Source organism: Chaetomium fimeti (assembly GCF_033439085.1).
Source record: "Chaetomium fimeti strain CBS 168.71 chromosome Unknown B0H64scaffold_1, whole genome shotgun sequence".
Lineage (NCBI taxonomy): Eukaryota > Fungi > Ascomycota > Sordariomycetes > Sordariales > Chaetomiaceae > Chaetomium > Chaetomium fimeti.
In genome coordinates, this window is record NW_026944329.1 from 1,179,268 (window position 1) to 1,205,655 (window position 26,388).

Genomic DNA, 26,388 nt, shown 5'->3' on the forward strand with positions numbered 1-26,388 from the left:
GAGCGTCAGGAACAAACCATCCATTATATAACTACACAATTCTAACATATCCTATTTTTGCTGATTTTACGGCATCATTCCCACCGCACGCTCTTACTGTTCGTTCCGGATCAAGTATTTCAAGTGTGAGTTTCTGAGATGCGCTTTGGCGATAAGTACCCAACCAACACGCGCCCTGCAGCTTTGCGAATTCACCACACATTAATTAATCAAGCTCGAAACGGTAAACTCGCAACACATTTTCCATGTCGATAGACCTTAACTGGGAGACGGTCACGGGCGGACCCGACGGGCAGGAACTGGCGGACCAAATCCGGGACTTCATTCACACCAAGTTTCAGTCGGTCCCGCTACCACGCTTCATCAAATCTGTCACGGTTCACGATTTCCAGTTTGGAGCCATTCCACCAGAGGTTGAGCTCAAGGATATTACCGACCCGCTACCAGACTTTTACGAGGACGATGTCGATTCCGATCTAGATTCTGACGATTCGGAAGAAGATGATGCCGCAAACAATCTTACACAGGACCAGGACGAGCGCCACCGGCCAACAACCGATGTGGAGAGCCTAGGTGGTGGTGCTCGGAGCCCCGGTCGTCTTCCTCCGCACCTTATGTTCGGCGGTCCCAACGGTCCTGGGGTAGGAAGCTTACGCAACGGGGACATGGGCAATCCGTTCATGCGTGTGTCGACACCTGGGATTTCCGGTGGGACTTCCAACTTGCATTACTTCCACTCACACTTGGGGGGTGGGCTTTCGGGAACGCAAACACCTCTCGCGGCAGTAGCCGGCGCCCAGCACCTCAGCACCGCCAACTGGCTCGAAGGCCATGGGCATAGCTCCTCCGTGCCGAACCTCAACCACTTTGCCAACCTTGGCGGACCTGGCACCAGCCCTCGCCAACACCCTGAACACCCTGAACGGAGGCATAGCCGCAACCCATCCCAGGGCTCCATCTCCGTCGCAGACTTCAACCAAACCAACACCCTCGCACCACCCACATCATCCACCCTAGGCGTCCCCTCCTTAAAGGAGAAACACAGCGTCTCGACCCTAGCACCAACCTCCGCCGACGCCTCGCGGCCCCCGACCCGCGACAAGACGTCCAAGGTCCCGGGCTCAGCAATCGACGGTGGCGCCGGCACCGGCACCAGCGCCAGCTCCACCAAAGCCGGCAGCGGCCCCAGCGAACAGCAGCCCAACGACGACGACGACGACGGCCATCCGCGGCTGCGCGAGCCCCGCATCGACGACATGCAGGCCGTCTTCCGGATCCGCTACGCCGGCGACGTCAAGCTGCTGCTGACGGCCGACATCCTGCTGGACTACCCGATGCCCAGCTTCGTCGGCATCCCCGTGCGCCTGAGCATCACGGGCCTGACCTTCGACGGCGTCGGCGTTTTGGCCAAGATCAGGAAGCGCGTGCATTTTTGTTTCTTGAGCCCCGAGGATGCGGTCGCCGCTGTCGGGGATGAGGAGGGCTTGTCTCCTGATGAGGGACAGGGGCAGGGGCGGGGACAGAGCCAGGGGTCTGGGCAGCAGAAGCAGGCTGGGCGGGCTGAAAAGTCGGGAAACACCAAGCTTGGGGGGTTGTTGCAGGAGATTAGGGTGGAGAGTGAGATTGGGGAACGGGAGAGTGGAAGGCAGAGCCTGAAGAATGTGGGCAAGGTGGAGAGGTTTGTGCTGGAGCAGGTGAGGAGGATATTCGAGGAAGAGTTTGTATACCCGAGCTTTTGGACGTTTTTGGTGTAATCAAAATGATCACGGGGGTCATATGGAACCATGTGTTTATGAAAGGGTGCTCTTGAATCCCTGATATGCTGAGTTGATGTCTAGCTCCAACTCCCGCGCCTGGTCCTCGCCCAACTCCTCCGTCGCCTTCATCTGGTTCAGCGTGATAAGCCACTGCACAATCTTGCCCCTGTTCTCGAAGTCCCGGTCCGTCACCTTGTTCACCGACTGGATTACGTCTGTCAGGAGGGGGTGCAGTTGGTCCTTCGCCAGCAACCCCAACCGTAGCGCGTCTAAGAATGTAATAAAATCTTGCGTCGCTTCCAGAATCAGCGTGCCGCTGGTGTTTCCCGACGTGGCCGGTGTAGGGGCGGCGCCAGAGCTGGCCGTTACGGCAGTTGAGGGCATGCCCACTCGTATTCTCTCCGTTGCGCGGGGGACTTCGAGCTGTGTGATCAACCGGTCAGTATCCTTGAGCAAGCCAGTCTGTCGATCTAGTGTCAAGTCATACATCCCACTCAGCCTTAAACTCCTCCAACCCCACGAATGCCTTTGCAACTGTCTCGTCGGCGACCAGTGACTTGTATTGTTTCAGCGACCGTTCGCAGATCTCGGTGTAATCGGCCTCGGGGATGGCATCTTTGAGGAACGCCTTCTCAAGCTCGTCGATCGTAACGATGATGCTAAAGATCTCGGCGAGGGAGTCCTGCAAGTCGCGCTCGGCGCGTGTGTCGGCGAGCTTGACCTCCTGCGTCACCGTTCGGTCAGTGGCCGAGAGGAAGGTGAGTGCGGGGCACCGTTGCGCGCACCTCGTCGAGGTTTATGGTTGCCGATAGCGTCGAATTCGGTACATAGCTGTGCGGTGTTGGCGCGTAAGGCTGCCGTGGTATCATACTGACGGTTAGGTGCCGTGGGTTCAGCTTATCGTCCGTCTCGTGAAATAGAATGCAAGACTGACACTGAGCAAGGTACCTATGACGAGGAGCTGCTATCGTTATCGGGCGATGATGCCGAGAAACACAGTGACGCGGCTGGGTTGGCACGTTGGAGGTGGAGGGGTGACGATCAGAGCACTATTCCACTCAAGGTTTAGCGTCTAGCATTTTGTCGATAAGACCCCGCGATAAGGAACTCGGTTCGCGAGTCTTGAAAAAAAGTTCAGGACCTCAGATGAACTCCCCTGTCAACCAGCCCCAATTGCTTAATTAAATCGCACACTGCGTCCCGAGCGCACCTGTCGCCCACAATGGTGGCCTCAAAGAAGAACCTGAAGGCGACCAAGAAATTCGAGAAGAATCATCTCAAGGGTGTCCTGGAAAAGAGGAAAACGGTCGCCAAGATTAAGCAGCGACAGCAGATTAAGGACAAGAAGAAGGCCAAGCGATCGCAAGATGACGAATTCTACAAGGGGCCTGGCGGCGAGGCCAATGGCGAGAAGAAGGTTGTCAGCAAGAAGCCCGGTGCAAAGACCAACGAGATGAGCGTCGACGACTTCTTCAAGGGCGGCTTCGAAATCCTCGATACCAAGTCCAAGGAGAAGACCAAGTCTTCTGCAAGCCTAGGGAAACGCAAGCGGGGCGAGGCCGGTGTTCAAGTAGATGGGGCCGAGGAGAGCGGTAGCGAACCCGAGATCTCGGACAATGACGAGCCCCTGGGCAGCGACGACGAGCCCGACGCCGACGATATCAGCGACGCGGAGGATCTGGGCATGTCCAAGAGCGCCATGGACGCGCTCGCCGAAAACGACCCAGATTTCTACAAGTTCCTAAAGGAGAACGACCCAGAAGCGCTAGATTTCGACGAGAACGCAGATCTCGCCGAGGTTGACGAGCTCAGCGGCAGCGAAGAGGAAGATGAACAACCCAAGAAGAAGCAGAAGAAAGACAAGAAGGGTGCCAAGGAGGACGACGGAGACGACAGGGAGCTTACACAAGCCATGGTTGCGAGGTGGAAGGCCTCAATGGATGCGACACGCTCACTCAGGGCCGCCCGCCAGGTCGTTATCGCTTTCCGCTGCGCAGCCCATTTGAACGAGACGGACGAGGAGAACCCGCAAAGATACAGCATCACGAGCCCGGAGGCATTCCACGATATCGTCGTTGTTGCACTCAAGGGGATTCCCGACGTCCTTCAACACCATGTCCCAGTTAAGGAATCCGCCGCGGGCAAGGTGTATGTCCAAACTGAGGGCAAAAAGTTCAAGACGTTGTCGATGCTCATCAAGAGCTTTGCGGCCTCTATTATTCGGCTGCTCGGTACATTATCAGATGAGGCGACGCTCAAACTCACATTATCGGCGCTGCAACCGCTTCTGCCGTATCTCCTTTCCTTCAGGAAAGTTCTCAAGATGCTCATAAAAACCGTCGTTGCCTTCTGGTCCCAGTCTGCGAGCTCCGATACCACTAGGATAACAGCGTTCCTAGTAATCCGTCGTCTGGTGGTTATCGGCGACAAGGCCGTTAGAGAAGTCGTCCTAAAAGCCGCCTATCAAGGGCTGGTCCAGGGCAGCCGTCTCACAAACGCCAACACCATCCAGGGCATTAACCTCATGAAGAACTCAGCCGCCGAACTCTGGGGCCTCGACCAGGGCCTGGGCTACACAACGGCTTTCGCCTCGATCCGCCAGCTCGCCATCCACCTCCGGAACAGCATCGTCAACAACAAGAACGACTCATACCGCGCCGTCTACAACTGGCAATACGTGCACTCGCTCGACTTCTGGTCGTGCGTCCTCTCGGAGCACTGCAGCCCCCTCAAGGAAGCCGAGGCCGGCAAAGAAAGCCAGCTGAAGCTCCTCATCTACCCTCTCGTCCAAGTCACCCTCGGCGCGATGCGCCTCATCCCCACCGCGCTCTACTTCCCGCTCCGCTTCCAGCTGATCCGCTCGCTCCTGCGCCTCTCGCGGGCGACCGACACGTACATCCCGCTGGCGTCGGCGCTGCTCGAGGTGCTCGGCTCGGCCGAGATGAAGAAGCCGCCCAAGTCGTCGACGCTGCGGCCGCTCGACTTCGCCGTCGCCTACAAGGCGCCCAAGTCGTACCTGCGCACGCGCGTCTACCAGGACGGCGTCGGCGACCAGGTCGTCGAGCTGCTCGCCGAGTTCTTCGTGCTCTGGTCGCGCAGCGTCGCGTTCCCCGAGTTCGCCCTCCCCGTCGTCATCGCCCTCAAGCGCTGGCTCAAGGAGAGCCGCAAGCCCGGTCGCGGTAATAAGAACGGCAAGATGGCCGCCGCCTTGGTCCTGCTCGTGCAGAAGCTCGAGGCCAACGCCAAGTTTGTCGAGGAGAAGAGGGCTAAGGTCGAGTTTGCGCCCAAGGACCGCGCCCAGGTTGAGGCGTTCTTGAAGGATCTTGACTGGGAGCGCACGCCGCTCGGCGCGTTTGTCGTGTCGCAGCGGAAGTTGAGGGCCGAGCACCAGCGGATGGTGGAGGAGGCGCGCAAGGAGGAGGATAAGAAGCGGAAGGAGGAGAGGGAGGCGTTGGATGGTGGTGATGATGCGGACAGTGGGGATGATGAGGATGCTGAGGAAAGTGATGAAGATGAATTGGAGGGAGAGGACGAGGAGGAAAGTGAAGGGGAGGAAGAGGAAGAAGACGAGGATGAGGATGAGGAGGAAGAAGAGGATGAGTAGACATGTCTTTTATATCACCTGTGAGAAGATACTAGCGCGCTGCTGCTTGCGCATATTCGTTGCATCATTCTACAATACGACATGACACATGCTGGGCACGTTTTGTCCATAAACTTTACATATCTAACTCCCAACACCCGCTTGCTTGCCCATCCCTTACCATTCCCGTCCATCACCTCCAGCTCGAATGCTCCTCGAGCGGCGTCGGGTCGCAATACTCCAGCCCCTCATCGTTATCCACCATCGTAATCCCCATTCCGCCCTCCTCATCGCTGTCGTCATCATCGACATAATCCACCGCATTCTGGCTGTGTGAGGATGTGAGCACTGGTCTGTGTGGGGCTGGCAGTTGAGATGCAGGCGCGGGAGGTGCGGAAGCTGAGGATGCCGCACGGGTGGGCGTGGGGTGGGGTGGTAGGGGGGTGGCTGTGTGTTGGGGTGTCGTGGGTTTGGTGTTTGTTTGTTGAGAGGGCACTGGCTTGGGCGGGCTTGGGTTCCGCTGAGGGACGGCAGCTTGTGGTTGGGGTGATGGCGCGGCGGGTTTCGCTGGCCTGCTTTGGCTCGGCGCCGGGGTGTCTGATATGTCGAGGCCTAAAAGATCTTGGGTGACTGCGACGGCGGACGGCCTGGCCCTGTTTACGGTCGTTCGCTGCTTGCTACGCTGGGCCGGGGGCGGTTGGGACGCTGGTGTGGGTTGTTGGGGCGCCGGTGTGGGATTGTACACGGGCGGGGCCGCGGGCTGGCTTATGCTAGGAGGGGCCGTGATGTTTGGACCGTCGAGGTCGATGAGGTTCGTGCTCTCTTTGTCCAGGTCGCTCAGCCTGATCATATCCTCGTCTTCCTCGATCGGCCCGCCAGCGCCACGGACAACGGGGATACCACATTTAGCGAGGATCTTTGAAATGATCTTGGCGTATCGCATATGTCCCTGAACCTCCTCCGTTAGGTTGAGGTTCTCGACCCCTTCGATGTCTTTGATCTCCTGCAGACCGGCGATCCCGAGCTGCATGGAGGTTGCGCGGTATAGAAACGCGAGGAGATAGTCGTTCTCGGAGTAGACATTAAAGAGTTTGCCCGATACCACGGTGCGGATCATCTGCCAGTGCTGTCTGTTCGATGGGATAGGGGCACCGATGAAGACGACTGAATCGACCAAGCCGAAAGCCCGCCGTGCGGCGAGCGTGCGGAGGCATGAGTAGATAACCCTAGCGCCGAGCGAGTAGCCAATAAGTGTGACTGGGCGTTCACCCTGTACTTTGTTGATGAGGGCGTCGGCCAGGATTTCACCTGCCTTTTCTGACCTGTTCTTGGCGAGACTAAAGGGATTGTCAATGGCGGAGGCCGATGACAGAAGGTAAGCTGGCCAAAGAGCAGACCACATGGTTGCTAAGACGGTCCTCTTGAGGATCTCGACCCTCACCGTATTCCAGGCGTAGGAAGAGACCAAGTCTTTCAACGTCTTGCCAAGCCCCAGGAGGCTACTCATCTCGTACCGCAAGGCGAACGCCTCGGAATCATCACCGAGAGCGCGCCATGGCTTGGTAACATCGTCTTTCGTGCCCAGCCAGCCGTTGATGCCGATGGTTACCCGGAGACGCCTGTCGTTCTTGTTGCTGCCCCTTGTGCCCCACTCGTCTTTCAGGGGGATGAAGCGGAAGTCCTTGACTTCTCTGGCATATTGGTCGACCATCTCTCCCTAATCAGAGCATTAGCTTACTCATAACGACGATTCAAATTCCAACTTACCGTCATCCTGGCTCCAAATGCGCCAAACAGCGTCCCCACAAGTGCGCCGTTCATCCAGAAGATACCCAGAAAGGACGCAACACCCCCCAGGCCTACTGACCCCATGATGCCGCCAATGGCGCCCGCAACAACAGGAGCAGCGAGGCCGCCAGTCACTCCAATAAGGGCAGCCCCCGCCACCGAAGCTAGACCAACCTTCCAATACCGGCTCGACTGATTCTGCTGCTTCCGCTTCTCGGCCTCCGCCTCGGCCGACATAGTCCGCTGCTGCCTCTCCGCCTGGGCCGAGCGCTCGACCAGCGACACCGCAATCTCGACCTCCTCAGCATTCAGCACGGCCAGCGGCAGCTCCAGCGCCGACGCGAGATAGACGGCCATCGCCCGCGAGTCGGCCGAGTAGTGGCCCGTAAACAGCAGCGCCAGCAGCACGCAGCTGAGCGTCTCCCTGCGGTCCTCCTCCGACAGCGTCACCAGCCGCGTCGGGATGGGGTGCCAGTGCGACTGCAGACGGGCGACGGCCTCGGCGGGGTCCTCTTCCTCCTCCGCCTCCACCACCGCCTTCGCCTGCTCTGACATGGCCCCGCCATCCCCGCCCTCCTCCGGCCAGGCGTCCCACGAGCCGAGCAGGTCCGCGCCGCGGCCGGCAGCCGAGCTGTTACCGCCTCGCTGCTGCTGCTGCGGCGGTTGCTGCTGTTTCTGGCGCTGCAGTTGCGCAAGTCGCTCGGTCCGCTTGCGGCGCTCCTCGACGATGGCGGCGTCGTCGGGGGTGGAGAGGACCTCCTTGAGGCGGGCTAGGACATCCTTGCGCCAGGCGTCAAAGTGCTCGATGGCGGCGGCACGCAGGCGCACGAGGGCTGGGTTGGGCGGGGTCTTGTCCGTGACGCCGGCCCCCGCGGGGATGACGATGCTGTTCTCGGCCGAGGGGTCGATTAGTAGAGGGGCGGGGCTCGAGTTTCCGGCAAGCTCGTGGAATTCGAGCTGGGAACGCATAAAGGCTGTGATTTCGACTAGGAGGGTGTAGAGAGCCTTGCGCCTGGCCAGGTTCAGGACGGTGAGAACCTGGCGCGGTTCGGTGGCGAGGGGCGCCATAGTGGCCTAGCGGATATTCAGACGGAAGACAACGACTTCGGGCCTCAGGTCATTTGGAAGAAGAGCAATTAAGGTATTCGACCCCTCATTAGACAGAGCCGCCTCACTCGTCTCATCACGCTGCAGGAGGATTCATTGAAAGATGGGACAGGGGTGTATCGGACGGCGTATCGGGGGCCAAAAATTGTCAACCTAATTCGGAGAATGGACAGGTACTATTGAAAAAATGGTGTTGTAATTGCATGTTTGTGCGACTTGTCATTTATTCCGGCAGACCCGAGCGTTGGATTCAGTCGCATTGGGAATGCACGCGATGACGGAGAGCGGTCTAGGCACTGCTGCCTGCTCACTGCTCCAGCTTTAACTGGCCATACTTCCCGGGTCGTTACTTTGGCCAGAGAGAGACGTTCTCCCGCGGGAAAACTTGAGGAAGATGTACCAGAAGCATGGGAGAAATAAAAAAGAAAAAAGTTTACCAATGGTTCCACTTCGGCCACACAGCGGAAATAACGGGAAACATCAAAAACTTGAACGCATCGGAAAACGGCATTGTCCACAGCGCACGCCAACTAACCCCTTTTCGAGAACAAGCCTCCAAGCCTGGCGGCTGGTTGGGCAGAGACACAGAAACTTGGAAGTCAGGCCCTGAAATGGCAAGATCTGTTTGGCCAGCTCACCTCGGTAAAATGTTTCCCAAATCGGGAAGCAGTTTCAAGGACCATGATTTGATCCATCCATCCACCATCGCCGCGGATCCGGCAGGCAGTCCGGTCTCCATCGGTCTCGCACCTTCTCTCGCTCTGCCCAGGCGGCTCGGGGAAGGCGCAGGTGCTCGGCGTGCTTGAGGCGCCGCGTGAGACGCCAGGAAACCCCGATCGTGATTCTTTCCGACTCGGCCATGGCCCATTTCGGACGGACTGCTACGCAACCGTTTAGTGTCATCTTTGATCGCGCTTCTCGAATTCCTGTATGTCGATACAGATGACATCCATTCGATGGAAGTTCTTGCCCTGTTCAGTGTTGTCACCTAATAACCTAGACTGGTTAGAAACCCGAGAATAGACGACGCTAATGTCGAACCTGCAGGATCCGGGAACGAGCAGCCAGCATCTCCTCCCCCCCAGCGCCAACCCCAGCAACCCTGGAGCACCATCCAGCACGCGGCACAACCTCTTGGCATTCAAAACCCCCGGTGTCCCGCCCCGGTGCTTGGCTCTGTGGCTCTGCTCGGCTTCTTCCTTCCTGCACCGATTCCCTGAACTGGCTCTCCTGAGCCTTTGGACGAAGCATTCTTGTTCCTTTCCTCCGCTCCCTTCATATCAGAAATACCGACCAACCTAGCATCCGTACCCATCTTTTGTCGCCCCGCACCTGCGCCTCCGCTCACCAGGCGGATGCCTGCGACCCGTCATGCTCCAGGGCCATCAATAAAACCCTTTGACATGTCCGACAATGTCAATGTGTGAGTTTTGAGTTTGAGTTTGGGGGGAGTTTTGAGTTTTGAGTTTGCCGGCCCTCTCGGCTTCGGGCAGCTTGGCGATGGTTCCCGCCTCGAGGGCCTCGCCTCGCCCCTTGGCCGAGCCAAGCTTTACGCCAAGCCCGGGGTCCTATCTTTCAGTCCCTCCACGAGCCTCACAACTGACGTTCCATTCGCAGCCCTGAATGAAATACGCAATGTCATGTACGTATTCTTCTTCTTTTATCCTATCCTTTACAGGGAGTTATTCTTATGCTACCCCTACCTACATATGCGCGGCCCTAGCTGCGGGCTTGTTGTCGTCCCTCCTGTCGACCTCGAGCCGCCAGCTCTCCCTTGTTTGGCCCCCCCCCCCCAATTCCCCCAGCTTGTGTCTGTGTCTCCCTATCTAGACATGATTACCCCAGTCTTGTGTCACCCGTCATCTTTAATCACTGCAAAGCACAACATGCGCCTTGGGGTGCACTGCACTCGCTTCGTCAACGGAGACCCGGGCCCTACCGCATCTAGACCCTTCGTGCCGCAGCCCGACTAATGAGATGATAGTCTTTTGTTCAGCAACCCATCATGGAAGGGGGCCAGTACGGTCTCGAGTACCGTCATCCGGAATGTCACTGCCTCGTCTGTATGTTGTTACCTTGATACGCCTCGTCTCTCGGATAACCCCCCCTAACTCGGAAACAGAGCCACTTGGCATACTCGGCCCATTTCTCTGGAAACACCACGACACTATCCTCCAGGTTCACCCCCGTTGCGAACGGTGTCATTTCGGGCCTCTTATTTGTCCCTGACCTCTCTTTCGGCGACTCTTGTATTCTAGAGACGGCAGCCCATGTCCCCCTGTCCGCTGTCAGGCAGGCCGATCTTCCGCCCATGAACTATCACCTAATCGCCATCGCGCCTTGGGTGAACGGCCGGTGCGCCGAGGCCTACTTGGATGCTGCGCGGGCAGCTCCCGTGCGATCCTTTCTCTTCTATATTCCCGGGACGGGATCCGATACGCCTCCGTCGGCCGACTCGTCCGAATGGAACATTGACGACGGACACAACTGGATGACACGAACCAACTGGCCCGTCTACGCCGTTTCCGGCCTGGTTGGCGAGGTCATGATGCAGCACCTGAGCCTCTACTCGGGGAACGTGACTGAGGTTCCGTTTGGCCAGGACATCAGTGAGCGCTATTTCACCGACCCTGAAGATTACCTTCGGATCTGGACCGAACTCGACCTGAGCACGCCACCATCAGGCCTCGAGACCTGGGCGTACGCCCTCATTATCATCGGCGTGGTACTCACCGTCATCATCTCGACGTCACTTTTTATGCACCTCGTCCAAGCCTGGCGGCGCCGGGGCCTTCGACGCCGCGTGATCGCGGGAGAGGTCAACCTCGAAGCCATGGGGATCAAGCACCTTACAGTACCACAAAGTCACATCAGGACGTTCCCTCTATTTACATACCATTACGAGCCAGGGGTCGCCACCTCACCCACGTCCCCACGCCCGGCTAAACTCGGCCGGGCCCGGACGAGAACGGGCGGTACGGATTTACCGGAGAGCACCACGGCGAGCCGGGCCGCACGGTCCGCCACCGTCTCCGACCTTGGTCTGAGCAGCCCCTTCACGGCATCCACCACCGCGACAGATTACCAGCCCAACTGTGAGATCTGCCTCGAAGCCTACGAGAACCGGGTGACCGTCATCCGCGAACTCCCATGCGGGCACATCTTCCACCCCGAGTGCATCGACGAGTTCCTCCACGAGATCAGCTCCCTCTGCCCCATCTGCAAGGCGAGCATGCTCCCCGAGGGATACTGCCCCAAAGTCACCAACGACATGGTGCGGCGGGAGAGTGCCATCCGGCGGCTGCGCGGCCATGTCGAGGTCCAAGACGACAGCGAAGAAACCACGCCGGTGAAACGCCAGGGGCGGTGGATGCCTACCAAAGGCAGGCTTTTCGGTGGCAGGGGGCGCGGCCTGATGTCATCAACCTCGACCGAGCTTAGGGAAACTAAACCGAAACCCAAACCCAAACCCAAGGGGACGGAGCCACAGCGTGTTCAGCTGCAGTTGCGGCCAAGCAGACAGACAGAAGCCGATGCCAATGCCGAGCCGCAGTCGGCGACCTCGACGCTGGCACGGGAGCGGATGCGAGAGCTGGCCGGTTATGAACCGGACTACGGGGGGCCTAGCGGAACGAGATGTAAGTCGTGGTGTTGGTATACTCTTAGCTGTACCTATGTGACTAACTAACAATTGCGCAGGGCAGCGAATACGCACGAGGATATTCCCGGGCTTCTCATGAAACAAGCGTTCTTTCCGATTTCATTCGTGTTTTTGGATTTGGTCAAGGCGGATAGAATGCAGGATACCCTCTTGGATTTTCTTGGACTTTGGGGATGCATGCGTACCTAGGTAGCGTCAAACATGTTAGATGCAAACATTGGCTCGGGCCTGTATATATACCAACTTAGCGGACACAAAACTGAGCGCTGGGACACCATTGAACGTGTTATTTCCCCTGTCTCCGTTGCTGTATCATCTGAGTTCAACACCTAAAAAGGCCAACCGCTCTCCATCCTACAACCCTTTGGCAGGCCATGCAAAGTAAAATGAATGCACGCGTATCTCGTTGCTTGAAGAAAGGTGAAAAGTCAGAACCATGCTCATCGAGATACTATCGACGGCAAGACAGGTATCTGCCCAAGAACGCCCAAAACACCATCCAGTCAGTACCCATCGGATATATAAATACATCGGACGATACGATACGCCTCGCTACCCGTGGGACAGGAGAACGCCCAAGGAACCGCCGACCCAAAACGCCACAAAGTAAAGTAAACCAGTTACCCTCGCCCAACTCCAACTCCCCCATCCACTCCACCCCTACCTACCCATCATCCCAACGGATGGATGAGTGCACGAGTGGACGAGCGGACAGACAGATATATAAACCCACCCACAAAAAAAAAGACCCAAAAAAGAGGAGCGAGGCGAGAAGAAAAACCCCAAGTTAGTCAGCCACCCACCCACCACCACCACCACCACCACCACCACCCTTATCCCCACCCTCACTCCTCCTCCACCTCCTCATCCCACGCCTCCCTCTCCCTCTTCATCAACTCCGCCATCTCCCCCGCCTTAAAAATCGTACTATCCCCATCCCCCACCCTCGGCACCCTCGCCAAGCCCTCATCATCAAACACGGTCCCAATACTCTCAATCCACCGCCTCCTCCGTTCCATCAACGTCCTCGTCAGATCCCCAATCCCGGGCCTCGCCATCCCCGCAGCCGCCGAAGCCGCCGCAGCCGCCGCCGCGGCCGCCGACTGGCCCGGGCGGGCCTTCTTGGGCTTCTTGCCCATGGTGCGGGTGCGCTTGAGGTAGGCGGCCTGGACCTGGGAGTCGAGGTCCTCGAGGATGGTCTGGTACTCCTGGAAGGCCATGCGCTCCTTGACGAGGTCGGTCAGGCGCGTCTTGCGCGCCCCGTTGACGAGCACCTGCTCCCGCAGCCGGGCCTGCAGCAGGCGCATGCGTGCCGCGACCTCGTCGTCGTAGTGCCCGTCGTACTCGGCCGTTGCGGCCGGGTCGGGCTGGGTGGTGTTGGGGTTGGCGCTGCCGTTGGTGCCGTTGGGCCCGCCGCCGCCGCCGCCGCCGCTGCTGCTGCTGCTGCTGCCGTTGGGTCCCGTGGAGGCGTTGGTGCCGTTTGTGTTGTGGTTGGTGGCGGTGGAGGAGTTGCCGCCGTTGGTGTTGGAGCCGTCCTGGGAGAGGAGGGGGAGGAAGCCGATGTGGCGGAGTTCTTGCTTGATGCGCTCGTCGACTTGGGTGTAGTCTAGTTTTGGGTGGGTGGCTTTCTTCCAGGGTTCGGTGTTGGATTCTGGCATATAGGTTGCGGCAGGGAGGGATTGTGGTTGTGGTGGTTGGTCGGGGTTGGTTGCTTGAGAGGCTGCCCCGTTGATGCCGTTAGTACTGCCGTTAGTTTGACTGGCTGGGGGGTTATCGCCAAAGCTAAAGTCAAAGGTAGCGACCCCGTTGATGCCGTCGCCATCGCCGCCGATGCCGTTCATACCGCTTGGTTTGTCTTCAGCTGGTGGTACGCGATGCTCGGGGCGCATGGCTTGGAGGAGTCGCGAAAGGAGGGGGCCGACCGAAAGCTTGTCCGTCTCGGCCACCTCGTCATCCATGCTCTCGATGTTGCCGCGCGCCTGGTTCGGCGGCAGCTTGCCCGGTGGTGACGAGTCGATGGCCATACCACCATCCTCCTCGGCCCAAATCTCGCTGTAGTGTTTCTTGCCCCGTTTCGGCATGACGAATGGCATCATGCGATCGCCTCGCTCCCTAAGAAATGCGAGATCTTCCTCTGTGAAGGGCCGAAAGTAGGGTTCGATGTAGGTGCTAAAAGTGCTAAAGTTGATCTGATTGCTGGGCTTGGCACTGCTAAAGTCTTTATCTGGGGGATCGCCGGCGATGAGATCCGCGAGGGTCGCTCTTGGGGTATCCTGCGACAGAGTATATTTCTTTTATTTCGTCGTCGGTCATGCCCGCTTGCACTGGCAGGATCTCGTAGACGGTCGGGTCGGGAAATGTCGACGGGTCATCGCCGAAGGTATTGGCTTGCGGTCGCGCTGGGGGTGGTGGGCGTCCATCGTCAGAACTCGAGTCGTCGTCGTTCGCTTCGGCTTTGGCTTTGTCGTCAACGTCCATGTCGCCGGGCGTCCGCGGCGCAACGGGTGAAAGTGACGAGCTGGCCGAATCGTTGCCACGAGATAGTTTTCTAGCTTTCCCTGTCGAATCGCGAAGCGGCGACGAGCGTTCTGGTTGCGAAAGTCAGTCAGCGATGTCGCGGGTTGGGTTGCAAATCCGGATTCTAGAAGAAGTGGGTAATGCAAAGCGCAAGTTCTAACCGCATTCACACGGTTTGCGCAATAATCACATGGGCCCTTTGAACAGGGCATAAAAACACATGCGATGGAAGATGGTGACTGACCCGTGTTTCCCGCATGAGGTGCGAGCGAGTCTGCGCCCTTGCGCTTCTTCTTGTTCGATTTTCTTTCGCGTTCCCCGTCGTCGGCAGCCCGCTGTCTCCGCTCTTCTTCCCTGCCCCGCTCCATGGCGAGTTCGTCGGCTCTGTCCTTCCGCTTCGCAGCGAGGGCTCTCATCCCGCGGTCGCAGTTAGTCCCGCGTTTATCTATCACATCGCCCAGTCGATGCAGACGGGTGAGGACGCCGTCGAGGCTTTTGGAGTCGGGTATCGGCGAGCTAGAGGCTGGGGTATCGACCATGTCCTCGAAGGTCAGATTGCGGAAGACGTCAAAACGCAGCTCGATGGTCTCGGTCTCGATGGTTTCGAAAGGGGGCAAGCCGGCGGATGGGGGCGCGGGGCCGGGGGTGGTGTTGCGGCTCCGCTGCTGCTGCTGTTGCTGCTGTTGGCGAATTGCGCTGGCGCCCCCCTTCTTCCCTGTCCCCTTCTGGCTCGATGACGGAGCCATCTTCAATTCCTGGGGCAGGACTAAGTCACCTTCTTATCGCGCGTCAATCTGCTGGTATAATGTTTTCCGACGATTCTTTGCACGCGGCAACAGCGGGGGCGTCTGTCGCGTCCTGTCGCTTCCAACTACTTGTCGCGAGGCTCGGTCGTTGCTGGAGGCTCACAAAGGCATGCACGTCACATCCAATGATTGAGCTTGGCCCGCGAGACGCATACCCCTGTTGGTCTCGGCGCGGAGGGCTGGCCTGGCTCAGTGGGCTGCTGTGAAACCGAGCGGGGACTGCCGGGCCGCGGGCGGATCATCCACAGGCGGCCCTCCGAACAAGGAGGAGAGGCGCAGAGGCCAGCAGGTTGTGATGACTCAGCATAGTAGAGTCTGAGAGCAGAGGAACCGTGCATTCTGCTTTCTCGAGGATGTACCTCTGTCGGGATAAATTATTGGTGGTGACAATTGGAGGTTGTAACATGGGAAGTTCCATTTGCTTCCCAAACAACGGTTGCCATAGTACTAGTGGGCGTTTATGTTACTGTCTGCCTCGCAAACTTCCATCACGCACTCCTCTCTAACTACAACCCAAAATGCAACTAGCCATGCCCGATCTGGACGGATACGTGGCTCTGATACATCTCGCGTAGCTCGACCCGTAATGAAGTGCCCTCGCCAACGATGTAGCGTGGTGCGGAGCACATGTGCAGTTTGGAGAGTGCATTCGCGCACTTGATCACTCCAACCAACGCAGCTCTAGAGCGATCACGGTGCTCGCAATTACAAGGACCTACCTAGGTCATTCAGCGGTGCAGCCGCACCCTTTGCCACTTCAACTCCGCGGCCGAGTTTCTCGCGAGGATAGCGCGGTGTCGTCAAGAATAACTTTCGGAAGGCGCCCAGGGGAGGGGTATCCTATGGCGCCGCTGTTACTTTCCCGTGGCTCCATGCATTTTCCCGATTGGTTTCGCGAGCAACCCCACCCACAAAACTTTGGCCGACAACAGGAGGAGGGGCGACCACCTGTTCCCGCATGCAACCAGAAGGGTCGCCGCTAGCATGGAGTGCACAGCGTGCACGGCAGGGTCGCGGATGGCGCTTGGATCAATTGGCATCCCCCCGTCGGATGGAAGCAGCGGCAGCCTGCCATGAGATCGTGTTTCACAGCAGGCCCCATCCGCAACGGTCCATACAGTCGCCGTTGGTCGGGGGTTCAGATCAGGTTGCTCGATAGTGGTAATGTATGCCCTGTACTATGTTTTTAAGGTAGATAATTTTGCTTTTTAGTGACGGGATGGCGCAGAGATGGAATCCAAGACAGGGCGGAAGCCGTTTGTTTTTGTTCAGCTCCATCTTCAGGGCGTCCCCTCGCCAGGGCATCTCAACACGCTTGAAGCCAATACCCCCCACATCCCACATGCTGCTACTGATTGATACACACAACAAACGGCTTGAAACCAGTTCTCTTAAGTGCTATTTATTTATTAGACAGCCTATACGCACGGCTCGCTCCTAACGTGCAACGCACATCGTGCGGTGGACTCGGACATGTGGTCAAGCGATTGGTCGACGGCGGCACACCACACCCGAGCCCACTCTGCACATACCCCGGGTCTAGGTGGGTCACGATTCACGGCTGGTGGTGCTGAGCGGCTGCTGGCTCAACGTTCTGTAGCGTCTCGAGGGACCGTGTTGCCGATCTGGCATCCTTGAGGAGTGAGAGGAGAGTAGACTTGACTCGACTAGGAGGAGGCGGGTGGCGGGTGGGTAGGTGCTGCTGCTGCTGCTGCTGCTGCTGCTGCTCCATGGCGACGCAGCTATTTATTTGGTATCCCCTGTGTTCCCCTCTCTCTCTTCCTCTCTTCTTTTCTTTCCCCCTTATCCGCTGGCTGTTCATTCAACCAAAGACTCGTTTCAACACGTTCCCTCTCTGCCAAGCATGAGAGAATACCATGGCTTCTCTTGGTGGTAACATATCGCCCCCTGAGAGCATCATTAGCCCCCAAATCTTTGTTGCTGGTCTTGCCGGTGTGGTATTCTTTACCATCGGCTTCTACCAGCTCTCAAGCAAGCATTCGCAGGATGGCACCCCCGACGAGCCCAGCATCGTCAAGTCCATCTTGCTGTTCTGCTACTCTTGCTTTTTAAAGCCGCACTCGGCTGCCGCCAAAGGTGGTCAGCAGGGTGCCCTAGAGTCGTTTTACGCTGGCCAAGCCGGTGCTGTATGTCTCCCTCACACCCTAGCTTTCGGTTGCCCCCCTTTTCGCCCCCAACGGCTCGGGGTCAACCAGAATGCGTGGGCGAGCAGCCAGCAACTCATCAACTGAGTCTCAAACCACTAACACCGCCGGTAGTACGATGTGACTAGGAAGGCTCTCCTCAAGGGCCGTGAGGACATGCTAGCGCTCGCCGCAGCGCAGCTACGCTTCAAGGCCGAGAAGGAAGATGGCGCGGGGAAGAAGCGCATCTGGGTTGACGTGCGCTATCCATCCACCCCAACTCTGATTCAAACCAAACCCTAACGAGCCCTCAGGTTGGTGGCGGTACTGGCTGGAACATTGAAGCCATGTCCGAATTCGTCAACGTGCCCGAGTTCTTCTCCAGCGTCTACCTGGTTGACTTTTCGCCTTCGCTCTGCGAAGTCGCCCGCAAGCGGTTCGCCCGTCTCGGATGGACCAACGTCAAGGTCGTCTGCGAGGATGCGAGGAAGTTCCGCCTCGAGGACTATGAAAATGGTTCCTCGGGTGGCCGGACCAGCCCGACTCGCTCGTCCACCAGCTACTTCGAGCCCCGGCCCGACCACGGTGGTGCAGACTTGCTCACCATGTCGTACAGCCTCTCGATGATTGTGCGTAAAACACCGGGGAGATAGACTCGCTATGTCAGCTGCTAATACATCCACAGCCCGATTACTACTCTGTCATCGACTCGCTCATGTCGCTTCTCTCGCCCCATGGCATCATGGGTGTTGTTGACTTTTACGTCCAGTCCAAGGTTGACGTCAGCTTCCGCAACCACACCGGCGGAATGGTTGGCCGCCATGTCAACTACCTCGGACGCACCTTCTGGCGCGCATGGTTCGATCTCGACCGGGTTTCCCTCGAGCCTGGTCGCCGGGATTACCTGGAATACCGCCTGGGAACCGTCCTCACCGCTAATCTGCGCAACAACACTCTGGGCTCCATCCCTTACTACATCTGGCTGGGATGCCACAAGAAGCCCTTCTCCTCGTCCAGCCTGCCCCACGAGATCGTCGAGCGCATCGATGCCCTGGCAACTGAGTCTCCTTACCTTTTCCCGGCGAACAAGCCCAAGGGAACCGACGCTCTGACCCGCGCCGTCGAGAGGACGGCGCCCGAGCTTCGGTCCAAGGCGTTCGATGCCGCCGTTGGAAACCTGTCAGCCAACCTGCCTCTCCCGTCGTTCTTCTACCAGAACCACCACTGGCGGATCTACTACGATGACCAGCTCGAGAAGCACACGCAGTTCAACGACGAGTACATCTACGCCTTTACGTGGGAGGACTCCAAGGTGGACGCGACCCTGCTGAACCTGGGGCCCGAGGACGTCGTGCTCGCCATCACCAGCGCCGGCGACAACATCCTCTCGTACGCCATGCAGAGCCCGGCCCGGATCCACGCCATCGATCTCAACCCCAGCCAGAACCATCTGCTCGAGCTCAAGGTCGCCTCCTTCACCGCGCTGCCCTACGAAGACTTCTGGAAGATCTTCGGCGAGGGCAAGCACGCCGACTTCCGGTCCCTGCTCCTGTCCAAGCTGTCCCCGCACCTGTCCAGCCGCGCGTTCCAGTACTGGCTCGACAACGCCAGCATCTTCACCAAGCCCAACGGCCGCGGCCTGTACGACACGGGCGGCAGCAAGCACGCGATCCGCGTGTTCCGGTGGATCTCGCGCATCTTCGCGTGCCGGCAGGCCGTGCAGGAGCTGCTCGCGGCCAAGACGCTGGAGGAGCAGCGGCGGATCTGGCAGTCCAAGATCCGCCCCGCGCTGCTCAGCCCGCTCGTCAGCAACATCGTCGTCAGCTCCGAGGCCTTCCTCTGGGCGGCGCTGGGCGTGCCCAAGAACCAGCTCGCCATGATCGAGGCCGACCACGCCACCAGCCTCGCCGTCACCGGCCCGTCCCCCACCGCCAAGAACACCCGCGCCCACGCCATCTGGCACTACATGGTCAACACCCTGGACCCGGTCATCGAGACGACGCACATCGCCACCGACAACCCGTACTACCACGTGTGCCTGACGGGCGACTTCTCCCCGCAGTGCCACCCGGACTACCTCTCCCCCGAAGCACACGCGGGGCTCAGCCAGCCGGGCGCGCTCGACGGACTGCGGATCCACACGGACGAGATCGACGAGGTGATTGCGCGCATCAGCCCGGGCACGCTGACGGTGGCGATCGTGATGGACAGCATGGACTGGTTCACGCCCGAGGCGCCCACCGCCGCGGCGCAGATCCGCAAGCTCAACCGCGCGCTCCGCACGGGCGGCCGCGTCCTCCTCCGCAGCTCCGCCCGCGAGCCCTGGTACATCCGCGAGTTCGAGGCCCACGGCTTCGTCGGCAAGCAGGTCGGCGACCGCGAGCCGGGCCGCTGCATCGATCGTGTTAACATGTATGCGAGCTGCTGGCTGTGCGAGAAGGTCGAGAACCTGCCGCCGCCGACGCCTGGTTTGGAGGTCGAGACGGGCCAGGCGCTGGGCGAGGATTTGCTGCGGCTGTGAATGGGGGTGGACGGAGGGTTGGGTTGTGGTCGTCGGGGTTGGGGAGAAAACGAGATTGTTAGCGAGGTTTGGTGAGTGACGAGTGGGGTGGGTTCTGTTTGGGGATGGGTTGCACAACTAGATTGAAGACCGAGAATGCGATAGTGATTTAGGATTCTGATGCCCTCTGAAAATTGGTGACGCCGGTGACACATTTGAGACTGCCTGGCTGCGAGTCGTATCGATGCGGTGGTATGCATTCTGGAGTTGGGTGAGAACAACCGGCGCACAGCACAATTCATTGTGAACGGTGTCAACACCACCCGTCCTCACCCCCCGCCCCCACCTACCTATAATAAAATTTCAAGGGAGGGAGTGGAGGGTGGAGGGGTGACATTGATTCAACCATTCTGTATTGCCCGGGTGGGAATGAAGCAAATATGAACGAATCGATTTTGACATTGTTTCCCTGGTGCAGATCTCAGCCTCCCGGCCGTTGAAGATCCCGGAGAGAAACTCAAACTAGCGAGTTTGGGCCTCAAACGGGTGCACGAGCCATATGCGATTTTGATCGGACGATGATCGTGCACGATGCGAGTGCGAAAATGGAGGCTTGTTCAGGATGAGAAGTTTGGGAGCGTGTGGTTGGCGTGACCGTTCACTTGGGTTGTGGCGCGCTGTGCCGCCGAGGCAGCCCGTCCCCAGACTTGGCTCACGCTCGTTGCAGGTGGTGAGCCGGAAACAGAAGAATTGCGTGGGGCCGCCGTGGCTTGGATTTTTCCGCAGGCTGGTGCTGCAGCGGCCAGCGTTGTTTCCGAAAGACGCCGCCTGGCCAGACGCATGCTTGTGAGGTGGCCCAGAACCCTGCACCTGACCGAGCCGGAACCCCCCGGTTTCATTACGCAGGGGCATGTACTTACATACCAAAAAAGAGAAAACCTCGAAATGTCGAATATCAGACGAGTCAGTGTGTACGGCGAGAAGAGCTTTTGATATGAGGTGATACAGTGTTTTCGAATCTGATAGCAATAACGCATCATTTGGATGTTTGATATTTGGGATTGTGAATTCGGTGCTTCGAGGTGACAAGGACGGAAGCGATCGTGGGTCGCGCGCGGGTTGATCCGGGGAAGTCCAAGCTCTTTCCCACTTTTAAGCGCAAGGATCCACTTTGACAAACACGTCCCACTTCTTTGTTACCAAGTACTTGGTACGAACAGCGAAGTCGAGTCTGATCCACGCATTGTCAACCTGACCTGCCCAAAGATACATGGCGATTTAGGTTGAATGTGGCTCTCGTTCGGCTCTATTGTTATGGGCGACTCGGGTTTTCGATTCTTGCCAAACTGGCCGCCGTTAGTCTACAATGACGTTCGACAGGCAGCGACGATGGACCACGACCGTTGGAGCTTCATTCCTCTTTCGGACAGCTTGGGCCTCCAAGCTCGCAAAAACACATCTGCATCACTCAGCCAGCAATCCTCTTGGCCCGATCTGGCGCCGCAGACGCCAGTAAACGCGACTCCCTGCTGACGAATGGCAGAAGGAACCTGGAATGGAACACCCCGATTTTGTCTGAGGTGGCTGTGCACCATGTTTTCGACCACGTTCATTGGCTCAATAGGCGACTGAAGCAAAGCCCATTGGCTCCCGCCCGGATCAGCGACATCCGTTTGTGGCCTGGCGCTGTGCGCCCCGTCGACGCCTCCTCTCTCTCTGGGCTTGCAGCATGCTGCAGCATGCGCATGCACCAATGGCACCCCCACCAATGGCACCCCCAAGCAAGGGTAGGTGGTTCTCGCAGCAAGAGGGAGTCAAGGGTTCCCTCACTTGCGACCGTACTTTATAACACCGCCAACATGACGTTTATCCGTTTCAACATGTTTAACATATCCGCGGCTCGCCGACACTCCGTGCCTTATTATAACCACGGCGTTGGTTGATGGAGCTTCCGGCCAACAACATGTCAGCCACATCGTCGTCCCCGGCGGCGGCGGGGTCTTCCCCCCTCCAGCCCTGGGCCACAAGACCACAACACAACTGCCTCGAGTGCAAGCGGCTCAAGAGAGCCTGCGATAAGGGATTTCCGTGCAGCAAATGCGTCAAGTTAGTTAGCTTGTGCCTTCTTCCCAGATGCCGTCCTTGGCTCGACGCTGACCATCTTCACTTGTCTTGACAGAGCGAATCGGACCTGCGAGTACAAAGACCCCTGCGACGACGGCGTTTATGGACCTATTTCGGCCGCCAAGGACATCCATTCGCTCACATTCGGCACGCTCCTGGACATCCTCGTCAGCAAGCCGCGCGTTAAGGAAGCTGTCTCGCTGTACTTTGGCGGCGTCAACACCTGGTTCACCATCGTCGAGAGGGCGAGTTTCGAGAGGGACCTGGAGGCTGGCTGGGACAATCTCCCGGCTGAGAGAAGCGCTATGGCGCTTTGCATGGCGCTCGTCGCCCGCCCGCCGAACCAAAAATCGAGCAAAGGCATGGGAGATACCGTCTATCCCACCACCAAGGCCATTCTCGGCCTGGTCCAGAGCAAACTCCCCATGTCGGTACACATGCTGCAGGCCGAGCTTCTCGTCGCCATGTACGAGTTCTCCCAGGCGATGCCCCAGCAAGCGTACATGTCCCTTGGGCATTGCCTCCAAATGACCAAAGCATTCGGCTGGCACAACGCTGCGTTTTGGACCCCCGACCGCCAAGCGTCCAACCCGGGAGAGTTGAAGCTCAACTCTATCCTATGGTGGGCGATCGTCTATCTCGATTGGTAAGCGCACTCTTTGGGACTTTGATGCCGCCGGTGACTGATGCCGAAGCAGCCTCCTCAATGTCGCATACGACCAAGCGTACCCGATGCACACCACGGGTCTTGCTCCGGTGTCGCTAATTCCCTCTTCCGGAAACCATCGACCGGCACTTTCCCCCTAGCAGTCCGTTTCAATTCGGAGGCCAGGGCCAGGGGTTCCGCGAGGCCAACGGCGACCAAATCGACGGCATGGCTTTCCCCGAAGGGACTTCTGCCTGGTATCTTAGCAACGTCTTGCAGCAGCTGTCGAACCCCACGATGCCTGCAGTTGTCGACCCCAAAACCCTCTCTAGTATGATCTTCCAGCACATTAAGATTATGACCTCTATGGGGTGCCGGGTGGGGACGAGTTGCATGTGAGAGATCCTGCACCTTCAACTTCGTGAGAGCCGAGCTGATTGTCCATTTAGAGCCTTCATGAAGCTCCATCAGCCAGGCCTATTTGGGGGGATTGGGCCGATGTCGATTATGGGCCAGGGCAACCCCCAAGCCGTAAATGCAATCCGGGTGACCACCGACATGATCCATGGCAAGGCCGCGAAACTCGCCCAATCCGACGATCAATTAAACAGGGGACTCGTTGACCCTTCCTGGGCGTTCGCCATGTGCTACGCCTCGCAGTTGCTCGTTTCGCACGGCGACAACGTTCTCCAGGACGCCAACTGGTACCAAAAGGTCACCATCCTCAGGAATGCCCTCGATAAGGTTTCTAAGCGGTGGAAGATCGCAGGTGAGTTGCCATATGGGAAAATTGTCGGGGTGAATGCCGAACATGTGCTGATATCATAATCCAGAACAGCACTGCGAATTGGTTAAAATCGGCCTCGATAACCGTCTCACTGGCTTTGCCCATTGATTACTTGACCTCCAAACGAGAGGCATAGGCGGATCATTAAAAACAAACAAACAAGAAAGCAAGAACACTAGGAAAGGTCGGGAGTTGGATCGTGGGTTCTCGGGTTTCAATTCAGCGACGGGGTTTCTCTTTGGCGTCTGGGATATGTTAGGGGGACAGAGATACCCTTTTGGCTTGGTGTTAACGGATGGGATAGGGGGACCGGATACGGCGGGCTTCAACCTCAGTTCCAAGCTCGGCGAGGGTTGGATGAACACACACCTTGTTTGGCTCGATACCAACCACACGCTCCTCCCCCACATGATCTTCTTCTTTCTTTCCTTTTTCTTCTCTTTTTTTCTTCTCTCTTCTTTTTTTGGACTCTTTTTCTTTCGTCCAACTTATTTCTGATTTCCTTCCTCCTCTTCTCCGCTTCTTTTTCTAGTTATCAGTCAGGACCGGCCATGAGATGATAAACGACGAGCAAGGGCATTCCGTTTGGGCAGGTGGATGGGACGATTTCGTTGTTTCATTTCCGAGTCTATTTCTTGTCATCTGGGTTTCGATTTCCTAGCTAGATCTCTTTAGCTTTTCGTCATCTTTCCTAGTTTACGAAGACTATACTATGACCGGGACCATATTTTCATCTCGAGGTACTGAGAAACGCCGGCCCCTTTCGTGTCATCAAGGGTGTGCGAGTAGCCTGATTCAAAGTTGGAAGGACAAGCTGAAGCGCGATGGGCCTTGGTGGTAGATTCGAGAGGAAGGAAAAGACCGAGGAGCAGGTCCAGGCGTCGCGAAATGGGGAGCAACCCCACGATGATATGGCAGACGGTCAAAATAAGGAATGAACGACGGGATAGTGACGTATGAGATGGAAACAGACTAGACGGGAGAGGATACCAACGGGACACCGCAAACAGATATATACAGCCAGAGGAACCGACAGACAAGACGAACGTACCAAGCCAAGCGTAAGCCATCTCCATATATAACCTCCTAAGCCTCCCGGTTAGCCGCCTGCACTGCTCCCGCGAGACCAACCAGCGGCCGCTCCCAGGTGATAATCTCACGGTTTGGAATCAAACCCGGGCCGCTCCGCCTCGTTTCGTCGGCTTCGCCTGGCGAACGAAGGTAGTGGACCGGCGGTGAGGGGGAAACCAGGTGGAGGGCACGGAGATGACGGGGCTCAGAAATACGTCACGGGCCAGGATGAGAGGGGCAAAGGTAGCGGTTATCTCTCTAGGATAGGGAGAAATGGGCAATGTTGTAAAATTCCCCTTTCCGTCTGGGGTGGCAGAGTGAGTGTGGATGATGTGATATTAGTCGGCTTTTGTGGGGCCCTGCAGGTCGACGGCCGAGCAAGGCCGGCGGTTGGTGGTTGCGCCCGGATCTGACAGCTTCCGGGACGAAGCCGCAGCTGGAAGCTCGACGTTCCGGCCGAGAAGGATTCCCAATTTGCGAACACGTGCCAAATCTTTTGCCCGAAAGACGAAGTAAAAGTAGAAGCATGCAACGGCGCAAGTGCACTCATCAAATTTTAGTTTTACATCACTGAGTGCCGCACCACCGAAGGCAAGAGGCTCTTCGCTCTCCTCCCCTCCATTCTCTCCCCCACCCCCCTGATAGTAGCACAAACCCCGATACCAGCCACGCCGGGACAAAAGGAATGGTTTAGGACAAAACCAAAAAGGGATATCTGTGGTAGGTCATAGGGGGTAGTGTTTATACAGAATAAACCCCGCGCCCGCTCAGGCTTGCTGCAGTCCAACATCCATCTTCTTCCACCCCCCCCGTTATGCGGTCCAGATGCGCTTGATGGTCTCGGTGAGGCCCACGTCGGTGGTCTCGAACTCGTAGAGGGCCAGACCGACGACGGCGGTGGCGGCGTTGAGGCCCCACATGAAGACCTTGCGGGCGCGCGGCGTCCTCTTCTTGGGGAGGTAGTCGATGATGATGTTCTGGAAGCCGGTGTGCGAGTGGATGAGGATGGTGGCGCAGAGGAAGGCGTCGAGCGTCGGGTTCAGCGAGCCGGCCGCGAACGGGGTGACGGTCAGCGGGATCAGGGACGCCGCGACGAGGCGGTCGAAGGTCCAGTGGTAGGACCCGTGCGACGGGGACGGCTCGGGTACGGGGGCGGCGTCGTTTACTAGATATCGGAGGCTGCGGTTAGATAGGAGACGGCCAATGGTTGTGTTGATAGATGTTGCCGGCGGATCATGGTTCGAGTCGGTTGGTGGGGAAATGCGCTCATATCATACCTGTGCCATCGACGCGCTCTGTTCAGATAGTTAGCAAGTACGGCCTTATTACCAAGGAGATGGACGGTGCGCACGCGGAAGAGGGGGCAGGAGATCCCGGCGGGCGGTGGTGTGGAAAGCGGTTGTGGCAGTTGGGCGGGCGGCGCGGGCGATGACGTTCTGTTGGAAGGCTGGCCGTGCCGAAGCAACCTGCCTCAGCAGAGAGGAGCGAGCAATCGATGCCATGGTGTGTTGCAGTCAGCGGGCAGTCAATTGCTTCGATCGTGCGCTGCGTTGGGAGTTGATTGCTTCGGGGTTTCGACTGCCTGGTATATAGGTGGGTGGTGTGAAAGCGACGACGGCGGCGGAACGGGAGGCCCGTGAAAATGGTTGCCGAAACGGCGCTGCTGCTGTTGCTGGTTCCTCGGCAATCGGGACCACTGCCTGCCAATCGTCTTGTCGTTGATGTCAGCCGAAGGACCCCACCGAGAAGGTACCGGGTCGGAATGGGAATTTCTCCCCTCCCAGCGGACACCCGGGCATTCACACTGCCTTATCTAATCAGACTAACATAGTCATTCGCACGTGCGCACTTCGAGCAAGCACGGTGGAAGCTCCACTAAAAAGTGTCACCTGCGAGA

The 26,388-nt window shown here is 58.0% G+C and overlaps 10 protein-coding genes across 10 annotated transcripts; 5 read left to right on the forward strand and 5 right to left on the reverse strand.

The window, feature by feature from the left end:
• Positions 1-20: 20 nt before the first annotated feature.
• B0H64DRAFT_7789 (uncharacterized protein) lies at positions 21-1,772 on the forward strand. Its single transcript, XM_062808742.1, has one exon. It carries the CDS (start codon positions 246-248, stop codon positions 1,752-1,754), a length of 1,509 nt encoding a protein of 502 aa, XP_062663659.1. The 5' UTR covers positions 21-245; the 3' UTR covers positions 1,755-1,772.
• A 15-nt stretch (positions 1,773-1,787) lies between these two features.
• On the reverse strand, positions 1,788-2,782 carry B0H64DRAFT_380069 (ESCRT-1 complex, Vps28 subunit; the record flags this gene model as incomplete). Its single annotated transcript, XM_062802712.1, has 4 exons — positions 2,692-2,782; positions 2,543-2,627; positions 2,245-2,481; positions 1,788-2,180 (listed from the first exon to the last, which is right to left on the reverse strand). Exons 2-4 carry the CDS (start codon positions 2,624-2,626, stop codon positions 1,791-1,793), a joined length of 711 nt encoding a protein of 236 aa, XP_062663660.1. The 5' UTR covers position 2,627; positions 2,692-2,782.
• A 122-nt stretch (positions 2,783-2,904) lies between these two features.
• B0H64DRAFT_380074 (Noc2p family-domain-containing protein) lies at positions 2,905-5,398 on the forward strand. Its single transcript, XM_062802713.1, has one exon. It carries the CDS (start codon positions 2,980-2,982, stop codon positions 5,359-5,361), a length of 2,382 nt encoding a protein of 793 aa, XP_062663661.1. The 5' UTR covers positions 2,905-2,979; the 3' UTR covers positions 5,362-5,398.
• Positions 5,399-5,447: 49 nt separating this feature from the next.
• On the reverse strand, positions 5,448-8,416 carry B0H64DRAFT_7856 (uncharacterized protein). The gene is made up of 2 exons (XM_062808757.1): positions 7,108-8,416; positions 5,448-7,057 (listed from the first exon to the last, which is right to left on the reverse strand). Exons 1-2 carry the CDS (start codon positions 8,194-8,196, stop codon positions 5,534-5,536), a joined length of 2,613 nt encoding a protein of 870 aa, XP_062663662.1. The 5' UTR covers positions 8,197-8,416; the 3' UTR covers positions 5,448-5,533.
• A 1,222-nt stretch (positions 8,417-9,638) lies between these two features.
• B0H64DRAFT_313860 (uncharacterized protein) lies at positions 9,639-11,975 on the forward strand (the record flags this gene model as incomplete). The annotated part of the gene is made up of 4 exons (XM_062800181.1): positions 9,639-9,658; positions 10,232-10,298; positions 10,358-11,873; positions 11,935-11,975. 4 exons carry the CDS (start codon positions 9,639-9,641, stop codon positions 11,973-11,975), a joined length of 1,644 nt encoding a protein of 547 aa, XP_062663663.1.
• A 766-nt stretch (positions 11,976-12,741) lies between these two features.
• On the reverse strand, positions 12,742-15,318 carry B0H64DRAFT_428263 (histone acetyltransferase subunit 3-like protein; the record flags this gene model as incomplete). Its single annotated transcript, XM_062805834.1, has 3 exons — positions 14,658-15,318; positions 14,222-14,484; positions 12,742-14,169 (listed from the first exon to the last, which is right to left on the reverse strand). The coding sequence occupies exons 1-3, from the start codon at positions 15,157-15,159 to the stop codon at positions 12,742-12,744; spliced, it is 2,193 nt and encodes a 730-aa protein (XP_062663664.1). The 5' UTR covers positions 15,160-15,318.
• A 2,392-nt stretch (positions 15,319-17,710) lies between these two features.
• On the forward strand, positions 17,711-19,884 carry B0H64DRAFT_313820 (uncharacterized protein; the record flags this gene model as incomplete). Its single annotated transcript, XM_062800177.1, has 2 exons — positions 17,711-17,992; positions 18,049-19,884. The coding sequence occupies 2 exons, from the start codon at positions 17,711-17,713 to the stop codon at positions 19,882-19,884; spliced, it is 2,118 nt and encodes a 705-aa protein (XP_062663665.1).
• Positions 19,885-21,826: 1,942 nt separating this feature from the next.
• Positions 21,827-23,556, forward strand: B0H64DRAFT_414237 (uncharacterized protein; the record flags this gene model as incomplete). Its single annotated transcript, XM_062805019.1, has 6 exons — positions 21,827-21,969; positions 22,043-22,609; positions 22,686-22,745; positions 22,795-23,028; positions 23,083-23,377; positions 23,467-23,556. 6 exons carry the CDS (start codon positions 21,827-21,829, stop codon positions 23,554-23,556), a joined length of 1,389 nt encoding a protein of 462 aa, XP_062663666.1.
• A 371-nt stretch (positions 23,557-23,927) lies between these two features.
• Positions 23,928-24,657, reverse strand: B0H64DRAFT_8041 (uncharacterized protein). Its single transcript, XM_062808794.1, has 3 exons — positions 24,581-24,657; positions 24,132-24,503; positions 23,928-24,081 (listed from the first exon to the last, which is right to left on the reverse strand). The coding sequence occupies exons 2-3, from the start codon at positions 24,494-24,496 to the stop codon at positions 24,078-24,080; spliced, it is 369 nt and encodes a 122-aa protein (XP_062663667.1). The 5' UTR covers positions 24,497-24,503; positions 24,581-24,657; the 3' UTR covers positions 23,928-24,077.
• A 646-nt stretch (positions 24,658-25,303) lies between these two features.
• On the reverse strand, positions 25,304-25,993 carry B0H64DRAFT_437333 (CybS-domain-containing protein; the record flags this gene model as incomplete). Its single annotated transcript, XM_062806239.1, has 3 exons — positions 25,304-25,656; positions 25,769-25,786; positions 25,843-25,993. 3 exons carry the CDS (start codon positions 25,991-25,993, stop codon positions 25,304-25,306), a joined length of 522 nt encoding a protein of 173 aa, XP_062663668.1.
• Positions 25,994-26,388: the final 395 nt, after the last annotated feature.

What these genes read in the sequence shown, in the direction of transcription:
- B0H64DRAFT_8041 (XM_062808794.1), bottom strand. Translation starts at nt 24,496, where the DNA reads ATGGAGATGGCTTACGCTTGGCTTGGTACGTTCGTCTTGTCTGTCGGT.
- B0H64DRAFT_7856 (XM_062808757.1), bottom strand. Translation starts at nt 8,196, where the DNA reads ATGGCGCCCCTCGCCACCGAACCGCGCCAGGTTCTCACCGTCCTGAAC. An exon ending in CATTTGGAGCCAGGATGACG is followed by an intron (nt 7,058 to 7,107) that starts GTAAGTTGGAAT and finishes TGCTCTGATTAG; the next exon opens with GGAGAGATGGTCGACCAATA.
- B0H64DRAFT_380074 (XM_062802713.1), top strand. Translation starts at nt 2,980, where the DNA reads ATGGTGGCCTCAAAGAAGAACCTGAAGGCGACCAAGAAATTCGAGAAG.
- B0H64DRAFT_7789 (XM_062808742.1), top strand. Translation starts at nt 246, where the DNA reads ATGTCGATAGACCTTAACTGGGAGACGGTCACGGGCGGACCCGACGGG.